Source organism: Pteropus alecto, unplaced genomic scaffold (genome assembly GCF_000325575.1).
Source record: "Pteropus alecto unplaced genomic scaffold, ASM32557v1 scaffold67, whole genome shotgun sequence".
In the NCBI taxonomy this organism is placed as follows: Eukaryota; Metazoa; Chordata; class Mammalia; order Chiroptera; family Pteropodidae; genus Pteropus; species Pteropus alecto.
This window is the reverse complement of record NW_006441061.1, coordinates 8,780,248-8,790,167: the sequence shown is the minus strand read 5'-3', so window position 1 is coordinate 8,790,167 and position 9,920 is coordinate 8,780,248. Positions and strand designations below refer to the sequence as shown.

The 9,920-nt window shown below is 59.4% G+C and overlaps 1 protein-coding gene across 1 annotated transcript in view; it reads left to right on the top strand.

The window, feature by feature from the left end:
* The first annotated feature begins 141 nt into the window (after positions 1-141).
* Positions 142-9,920, top strand: part of STKLD1 (serine/threonine kinase like domain containing 1) — a 19,715-nt gene continuing 9,936 nt past the window's right edge. The window contains 8 exon segments of the mRNA XM_025051252.1: positions 142-180; positions 182-241; positions 1,873-1,959; positions 4,260-4,304; positions 5,824-5,898; positions 7,199-7,300; positions 9,026-9,096; positions 9,760-9,875. Of these exon segments, the coding sequence (XP_024907020.1) occupies positions 142-180; positions 182-241; positions 1,873-1,959; positions 4,260-4,304; positions 5,824-5,898; positions 7,199-7,300; positions 9,026-9,096; positions 9,760-9,875 (595 nt within the window).

Genomic DNA, 9,920 nt, shown 5'->3' with positions numbered 1-9,920 from the left:
GGCCCGCAGGCGGGAGGGACGCCGGGGTTCTCCGGCGGACGCCGTTTGGGCAGGGCGGGTCACGGGGTCAGGCAGACACACCTGGGGATCGCCCCCAGGGTGGGGGATGGGGTACTCTCCCGGACGCAGCTCCTACTGAGCATGCTCAGTGGAGGGTCCGGCCGCAGGCGCAGGCTGGGGGCCCACCTCCAGCGCCCAACGGGGGAGAGGGAGGCCGGGAGTCATTATGGAAAAATACCAGGTGCCGAGTTGTGCCCTTTGGCAGGGAGGCGTGGGCGATGAGGGCTTAAGGTCTAGGGCGAGCCAGGGACCTGGACCTCTTGCCACCACTCAGCCTTCTGCTGGTTTAACGGTCACACCGGTGGAGAGGTGCCCAGGAGCCAGGTCCTACCCTAAGGAGGCAGGGAACCCATGTTCCGGTCAGTGTCTGCCTCTAGCTCGTAGGGTGACCTCGGGTATCTCCAAAGGTGACTTCCTGGGTGCCCTTTGCCTCTCTGGACCTCAGTTTACCCCTCTCTAAAATGATAGAGTTAAGAACTCTCCAGCCCCATTTGTCTGAGTGTTTGAGGGTGGAAGACAACTCCATCCTTCTCACCCATGGGTCCATGGGCTTGGGACCATGGAGACGGGACATCCTAGATCATCCAGAATTCATAATCAGGAGCCCCCTACTCCTTAAACACCCTGTCAGTTGTCTCCGGTAAGGGGACTTGGGCCTTTTCCAGAGCCTGTGAAAATGTGTGGGGCCTGAAAAATTCACAAAAGGAAAGCCGCAAAATAGAGATGAATAAATGTTTAATTAAATGCTTCTATACATAATATGCCAACTTTACTAAATGTTAGATTCAGTCTTTGTAAAAATGTCATTAACCTGAAAATAATTTGTAAATCAGATTTTTCTCACTTTGTGAGGCTTCCACGTGTGTAGAACTACAAGGGAGTCAGCTAGTGGAGAAGCAGATGCGTTTCTGGCGGCCAGAGGATCTTAAAAGCCATGTTACTTTTTTAGGAAAGTCTTGATCTGAGACGGCGCTTTTTACTACTTAATTTGCTGCTTAAGAGGCCTAAGCATGTGCATTCTTACACCAGCTTAAACTATTCAGGGGCATTGTCCCTATTATTTTCGGAGCAGGATTCAGGCCACCCACGGGGACTGGATTACAGAGTCCTGAAACTTTTCTGGACTCCAAGAGTCCCTTGACCCACAGTTCCATCCCCGACATCCCTCCTCTGCGTCCTGCCTTGCTTCCTCCATTCTGTGATAAATGTAATAGCACTGTCCGTCCTCACCCATAGCCCCAGCAGAGGGCATGGCGGCCATCTCTGCCGCTTTGGCTCAACGCACAGGCTCTAGAGTCCGGCAAGGACCCAGCTCCCTGCGCCCCAATTTCCTCTAATGTGGACGTGGAAATGGCAATGGTGCTGACCATGTGACGTGCTTGGCACAGAGCCCGACATGTGCACGGCTGAGACTATGACTGCACCAGTTATGAACCAGTGACTTTCGTGTTTGGTTACCCAGTTTGGAGGCGGGTGCCAGAAGTTGGGATCACAGGGGGCCTAGAGAAAGTGAACGAATCCTTTGCCGACTCTTGGATGCTCACCAGTCCCGGCCGCAGCGTGGAGACGGGGCACGGGGTGATGGGAAGAGCTCCAGAGCCAGCCCCAAAGAGACTGGCTCGGGTTCCACCTTCGAAGGGCTCCTCAGCCTTCTGGGCCATTTCTTAAGCCTGCAAAACAGGGCAGAGATGCGTGCTCTGCCCGCAGCCACAGGGACGTTCAGAGGACCAGAGGCAGCTTGGGAGCCGGCCGTACTTTGAAGAATGAAAAGACGTGTGTGTTTCCTAAAGCTTCTTTCCTTCTTGCTGGTAGATTTTGGAACAGCTGAATCCTGGGGCCTTGGGGGTGAACCTGGTAGTGGAGGAGATAAAAACCCAAGTAAAGCTTGTGATAAAGCAGGTAAGAAGTCGCGCCTCTGGCACCCCAGTGCGGGTGGTTCCCCCCAAACACACGCTCATCATCCCCATGTCAGAGAACGCTTTCTGATGCGACAGCTGGATTCCTCTCTGCCAGCAATGACATGGCGCATCCGGTCGAGGGTAGACGTAGGGGTGGCGTGAGGCAACTCGGGCTTCCCTGCACAGGTGGCGCTCATCTCAGTGGAGAAATGCTCATTTCCACGCTGGTAGCGAACACAACCGTGTGTAGCTGCCGTCCATTCAGCAAAGCGTCCTCTCATTTAATCGTCCACCAACCCAGCAAAGCAGGGGCCGTGACCCTGCTTTCCAGGCAAGGACAGGGAGGTTCCGGGAGGCGGCAGACTAGCCAGCATCACACAGTTCCCGAGACGATTTGAATTCAGGCCACCGATTTTACCAAAGAGAAGACAGGCTGGGGGGGCCCGGGACTTGCGCAGCGTCACACAGGGCTGAGGGCGGGACACCAGGCCCTCGGCCCCTCCTCTACTTCCTCATCAGGGCCGGCAGGGCAGGGCGGGGTGCAGACGTGCAGGGGACAGCCCTCATGTGTTGAAGTCCAGGAGGCCCAGTTGCACCGAGGGTCTAGGGGAGGAGGGCGGCCTTAAAAGAGTCCCTGGCACCCGGTCGGGGTCCGCAGTGATTGCCGGGATACGACGGGATCGGGGCTGACCGTGCAGGCAGGCAGTCTCGTCGGTGGCCACCGCAGGAGCCCTTCTGCCCTGCCAGGCCTCCTGGCCGCGGGCAGCTCAGCGATCTCTACCCGAGATGGCCCGGCTTGGAGTGCTTACCCGCCTCCTGCTGCATTGCCCGCTGGCTGTGGGGACGGCCCCGTGGGCCTTGGGAGGAACAGCTGACTGCATTCTGGGCAATCAAGAAGCTTTTTTAAAAGCCAGTCCGTCTTTCTGAAACACAGAGGTGGGGTGCAGGAAGGGGCTTGTGTACCCTTGCAGTCTAAACGTTTGCATACTCCTTTGTTTTCGCGAGAATGGCGCTGCAGTTGATACTGTGCTTGTTCCCTCTCAGTGTACCGTGAGCACTATTTTCGCCACCGACACGGCTCCCTCCTCTCCCGGCTCCGGTGGCCGCGTGGACGCGCACCTGCTCAGTGCGCTGTAACTGACCCAGTGCAGCCTCTCACGTGCTCCAAGCACGCAGCTTGTTCTCTATGTTTCGCTCTGTATAAACGACTCTGACAACCTCATAGTTAATCTTTTTGAGGATCCATGGTTTCCTTGGGATAAACGTCTAGGGCTGGGATTTCTAGGTCAAAAGATGTGACATTTTTAAGGCTCTCAGGATGCTCTAACGGAATTAACCTAAGCATGAGCCCCCTGGAACAGGAGGAGGGGACGACAGGCAGACTCGCTGTAGCGCTGCATCTGGGGGCTTTACATGGCTCTGGGAGTAGTTCACTAACTGCACTTTCGTCTGCAATCACCCCGATTATAAGAGTTCATTGGTGAGTCTTGTGACCGGAAGTTCTGGGTCAGGATCTGGTGGTAGACGTGATGATGGGGACAATCTTCCCAATTTGGATGAGGAATGCAGTGCTGAGGTTGAGACTTTGCTGATCAGAGCAGAGCCGTTCGGCTCTGGGGCCAACATGTTATTTGCTTTTCTGTTTTTTAGACGGATCCCCTAATTATTGCTTGGAATTTATATTATGCTATCCCACACTTACCCTTGCAGCACGAGCAAATATATTCTCGTTGCTCAAAGTATGTTTGGATCCCTGCCTTAGGAACATCTCCAGGCCCCCTATGGTGCCATGTGGTGGGACGTGAATGATAGGAGCCTAGCACCGCTGGTGAATAATGGTGGTGGTGGTGGTGATGGTGGTGATGGTGGTGAAGATGGTGGTGGTGGTGTTGATGGTGGTGCTGATGGTAGTGTGTTGATGGTGGTGGTGAAGATGGTGGTGTTGTTGGTGGTGGTGGTAATGGTGGTGCTGATGGTGGTGTGTTGATGGTGGTGGTGAAGATGGTGTTGTTGTTGGTGGTGGTGGTGATGGTGATGGTGAAGGTGTTGGTGGTGGTGTTGGTGAATAATGGTGGTGGTGGTGGTGATGGTGGTGGTGAAGGTGGTGGTGGTGGTGATGTTGATGGTGGTGCTGATGGTGGTGATGTTGATGGTGGTGTTGATGGTGATGGTGATGGTGGTGGCGGTGATGATGGACATGGTGGTGGAGATGGTGGTGGAGATGGTGGTAGAGACGGTGTCGATGGCGATGATGGTAGCGATGGCTTACTACACTGAGCCAGTGCTCTTGTGCCCCTGCAGGTGGAATGCATCGATGATCATAATGCCAACGAGGCCCTGGAGGAGGTAGTGGTGGTGATGTTGATGGTGGTGTTGATGGTGATGTTGATGGTGATGGTGGTGATGGTGGTGATGTTGATGGTGGTGTTGGTGGTGATGGTGATGGTGGTGGTGAAGATGGTGTTCATGGCGGTGATGATGGAGATGGTGGTGGAGATGGTGGTGGAGATGGTGGTAGAGACGGTGTCGATGGCGATGATGGTAGCGATGGCTTACTACACTGAGCCAGTGCTCTTGTGCCCCTGCAGGTGGAATGCATCGATGATCATAATGCCAACGAGGCCCTGGAGGAGGTAACTCTGGGTGGGGACATGATGCAGAACACGCAGCCGCTGTCCTGCGGCCTCCTGCGGCGTGCCTGGTGGAAGCTGGGCGGAGGCGGGGAGGGCCAGAACCCGCTCTCGCTCTGCGCTCTGCAGCCAGATGCCCCCAGGTCACCACGGGAGTCTGTGCTCAAACATTCATTTCTAAATCCGGATGCTGACGACTTAGGATTTCTGTTCTCAGAGAAGATAAAGTGTAAATATAGATTACAGGTTCCTAGGCTAATCTACCGATAATTATCTTTTAAAATACTTTTTTTCTTCAATTATAAAAGTATTAACTACAGCAGAAAATTCAGAAAATACAGACTTGTAAACTGTTTCACATTCCTTAAATCTACCAGTCAGAGTGACAGTGGCATCCTCCGTGATGTGAATGACACGGCAGCCGCATGCGCTCCGATCGCTAGGCAGAGGCTCCGAGCGAGCGGCGTGCTTTGCCTTCTCGGATTTCACACGAAGCTAGACCCTACCCTCCCATCTAATGGCCACTCGTCTGTCTGCTTTCTGGAATGGCCAGCTTTCGGCCCTTGCCAGCAAACAGCTGTTCAGTCCACAGCGTGACTGACGCACAGGGGTGGCCACGTCTGACAAAGTGAAGGAAGGCCCACCTGTGGCCCACCCGTAGCCCCCACGCCCTCCCGGCCTCTCGCGGTCCCTTCCCCACGCCCCAGGCGACCTGCTTCCGCGCCCGCTCCCCACAAGCGGCCCTCCTTCTGGCTCTTGGTCGCTAAGGTCGCCATGTCTGCTGCCCAGTGGCGTCTCTTCTCGAAGCGCTTTCCGCTGGGGGCGGGGCCCTGGGGCAGGAGGCCAGGCGGGCCTGGGCACATCCGCGTCCCCGCTCCCTTCGGCCACGCCGCCTTCCCCAGCCGGCCCTGCCTGGGCTCTCTTTCCTATCCCCCCGGCGCTCTGCCTGCTTCCCGTCGCTCAGTCCTCGCGACACCCCGGTGAGGTGACCAGCGCTTTCGGATGAGGCCGGGAGGCGCCGGTGGAGGTTTGTCCTCCGTCCGGCACCGCCAGCACGTGCTGGACACAGGACCCGCGCCTGGCTTCTGCCCAGGCTGCACGCTCTCCTCGCGCCTGCTCCCTGCCCCGCTCGGAGCTCGGAGCTGGGGACGCGTCTCTGCCGGGCCGGGGGAGACAGCGCTGGCTGGGACACGGCGCTTCCCAAACATCCTTTTCTTCTGCTCTCCCGCCTGCAGCTGATGCCGCTGCTGAAGCTCCGGCACGACCACATCGCCTTCTACCGGGAGCTGTTCATCACCTGGAATGGCAAGGTGGGTCCGAGCCCACACCTGCGGGCCCGCTGGCGCTCGGCGGCTGCGGGAACAGGGGACCGAGCACAGAGCACCCCCACATGCCATCGCAAGCCCGCCTGTGGCAGCGGGGGCTCTCTGGGTGTCGTCCCCTGTGAGCCCCGCCTCGGGCTCAGTGGGGGAGGGGCTGACAGGCTGAGAGAAATAGGAGCCTCCCCGTAAGTCACGGGTGCGTGGTGCACCCGGAGGGAGGCCCGCAGCATGGCCCCAGTGCCCAGAGCATTCAGCTCCTGAGCTCGTCCTGCACCAAAGGCTCAGTGAGTCCGGACCTCGGGGTGCGGGGGGGGGTGTGACTTCCCTGGCCGGAGCTGACATCGGGGAGCTGGCCCCTGGCTTTCCCCGCTCATCTGGCACCAGGTGTCCGGGACCTCTGCACCCCAGGCTTTTGCGGCTCCCACAGAGTTTGCCAACCGGCTGCTGTTCATCCTCAGGCCCCAGGACATCCGTGGGGTGGGAAGTACTGTCCTCAGCTCCCGGGGACTCAAGGTGGCTAAGGAGCTCGCCAAGGCCGCACAGCTCGTAATGGCTGAGTGGGTGCCCATCCGGGCCTCGCGGCCCCCAAGCCCTGTGCTTCATCCCATGGGCTGTACAACTTCTTGTCTTCACAAGGAGCCAGAAGCTTTCAAATTACTGCAGGAGGAGGGGGGTGTCGAGCGGCGGGGGCTGGCAGCAAAGGGAGCCCGAGGGTCAGACCCTAACCGGACCTCCACACTGGTGCCCGCCGGGGGCTGGCAACCAAGGGTCTGAGCGGGAGCGGAGGGTCCCCCTCACACACATTCCCTCCCTTTTGGCTGGGCTCCGTGGAAAGCCTTGGGGAGGGGTCATCACCGCAGGCACCCCTAAATATTTTCTGACCACCCCTTAATGCTCTCAAGGAAACATGGAAAAGCCAGGAGGACATTTCACTGTGGGGGGGAAGGCGGGGTTGAGACCCCGGACCTAGTCTGCCGGGGTCCCCTTAGTAGCTCCTCAGAGGGAGGCCAGGGGCGTGGGCCGAGCCCGGAAGGATGAGCGGCCACCTGCGTGGAGGCACGGGCCCCGGCACAGGGTCTGCCGTGCAGTGGCCAGGAGGCCCGTGCAGCCTCTAGGAAGCCCAGGTGACGTCGTGTGGCTGCTGCTGGGGCGGGCGGGAGAGGATGGAAGAGGCTGGAGGCGTGAGCAGGACCTGCCCGTTGGGGGCTCGTCCCCACGAGTGCTCTCGAGGAGACACGGAAAAGCCAGGAGGACGTCCCACCGCTGAGGGGCCTCGTGTCCCCAGCAGATCTCCTCTCTGTTCCTCTGCCTGGTGATGGACTACAGCGCAGGAAGCTTCCAGAAGGTCATTGAGAAGAAGAGAGAGAAAAAGACCATCATCGACTCTGAGGTAAGACAGGCTCTAGGACACCAGGCCAGCTAGGGGACCATCTGGACCTGGCGACGTCACGGACCTCGCAGTGGGCACAGGGAAGGGGCAGAGTGAGGGCCGGTTGCTGGGGTCACAGCTCGGCACGTTCGCACAGTCACACACTCGCGCCGCGTCCCCGGGGCAAGAACGTCCCCAGAAGGCCACCCGTTCCCAGTGGGTCAGGAACCGCGGCGCCGAAGCGCACGGGGCTCGCACGGCGTGCGTGTGTGTGTCGCGTGTCTCACGCTCGTCCGGGTGCCTTTGAGAGCCGCCCACGCTGTCAGCGTGCCAGGAAACCGTCCCTTCCCCTGGCTGGTTCTGCAGCCTCGTGTGGCCGCACCCGAGCCTTGGAGCTCGTCTAGAGCTGAGTGTTCGGGTGGCCTCCAGTTTGGGGCCATGATGACTGAGGTGGCCACAAGCATTGCTAGGCGCGTTTCTTCTTGGTGGCCCTAAACGCTCATGTTTCCTGGAGAAATGCTGGGGCGTGGAGTGGGCGGGCGGCGGAGCCCCCGGGGGTGTGTGTGGCTTCCGCAGACTTTCCAGACGGTCCCCAAGCCGGCTCGATGGCCCCGGCTTCACTCTCAGCCACGCGGGGCTGTTCCGGTCCCACTGGCCAACACTCGAGTGTGTCTGTCCTTTTTCTTTAAATGCAAAGTGACGTTTTAATCCTAGCGACCAGATCACGAGTAACCCTGGCTGTCCGGGGCTCCCGTCCTGTGTTTGCTCAGGTTCCGCCCTTAAACCCTGGGTGTCCGTCTGCTCCTACTGATCTGTGCCGGTTCTTTACACGTCCTGGACACCAGCATCCGCAGTGTCCCCCCGCCCCCCACCTGGCCAGCTCCCTTCCTTCGCCAGGGCTTCGACGGGCGGAGCGCTTCACGGCGACGCGGTGGGCGGGTCCGCTTCTCCCGTGGCTGGCACCTTTGGCGCCCGTGGCAGCGGCGTTTCCTGAGCGGGATTGTCACTTCCTTGCACCTTTAGGTCCGCGACCCGTCCCAGGGGACGGTGCCTGCTTTTGCTTGGCTGGCCTTCGCCCGGCGGGCCTTGGGCCTCGCAGGCAGGCCCCGAAAGGGTTGCAAACCTTTGGTGTGGGGTGGGACCCTTTCAAGCACAAATGTTCTCAGAAACCCAGTAAATAAAGCAGGTCTGCTCTAACCGGGGGGCCGGGGGCGGGGGTTGGTGGAAGGCGGAGTGGGAGGCAGCTCGGGGTCCTGCTCCTCATCCCTCTCTGACACCCCAGGGAGGCATCCAGGGTTCCGAGGAACACAGTTTGAAAACCACTGCCTGGAAACCCGGCTGAATCTTGTTGCTGACGCGAAATGCTTCCTGAATGTTCTCTCTCGGGTCTTTATTTATTCTAATGGCATAAAGCGGCAAGCCCCAAGTAGGCACTGAAGACCTCACGCTCTCTGACATCCGCAGGGCCACAGGGGTGGGGCTGGGGGCCAGAGCCCCAGGGCACCCACGGTCTCCAGTACTCAGGAGGTGTGGCCTCGGAGACCAGGGAGATTTCACTGTCGAGGAGCCTGAGGCAGACACTTCCTGCAGGGGCGCTGAGCTCTCGCCTAGCTTTAGGGCCCTCTCAAGATGCAGAGACTGTGCCAGGATCTCCGTGGCCGCTTTGAGTGGTCACGACCTCTACAAACAGCTGTGCCCCCCCCGGGGGGTCGGGGGGCTCTCGTCCGCATCTCTCTTTCTCCCCAGTGGCTGCAGAACATGCTGGGCCAGGTGTTGGACGCTCTGGAATACCTGCACCAGCTGGACATCATCCACAGGTGACCAGGGGGCCAGGCTGCTTCAGGAGGAAAGCACCACGTCCCCTTGGGCGACACTGCCCATGGGCAGGATCGAGGGAGGGAGGTGCAGACCGCACAGCCAGGATGAGGGCGGGGACCTGTCCAGAACACCTCCCAGGCTCTCGGAGAATGCCCCCCAGCAAGGGACCTCCAGGGATTCACCCTCCCCACGCAGCTGTGAGGTGTGAGCTGGCCGGGCGGGTCGGTGTGAAGTGCAAGGGCAGGAGGAAGCAGATACCAGATCCCCAGGACAGGAGGTGAAGCTGGGGGCGTGGGCTGCGCCAGCCAGCAGTCCTGCCTCACGCTCCGGAATCCATGGTCTGAGGGGCTGGGAAGGGCTTCTGATCGGATCAGTGTCCTATCGCAAGGACAGAAGCCACGTGGACCTTGGGAAGGAAGGAAGTGCCCAGGACTCGGTGGTGACATCAGCGGATGTCACCTGTTCCCACGTGCAGGAGAGCTGAGTGGTTTCCTCCTCAGTTTGTTTAAAACTAGAACAGCTGCAAGTCCCATCCCGCTCACAGGAAACAGCAGGTTTAAAGAGGGCCACGAAGGGGCGTTTACTGAGGAGAGGGGGTGTGAGCTGCCGGGCAGGGCGGGGGCCAGGGGCGGCCGGAGCAGAGCCCCCCATCCTGGTTTCAGGAACCTCAAGCCCTCCAACATCGCCCTGGTCAGCAGCAACCACTGCAAGCTGCAAGACCTGAGCTCAGAAGTGCTGATGACCCACAAAGCCAAGTGGAACATCCGTGCGGAAGAAGGTGGCCGGGTCCTCCCTGGCCGCGGGGCATCGGGCGGCGGGGGTG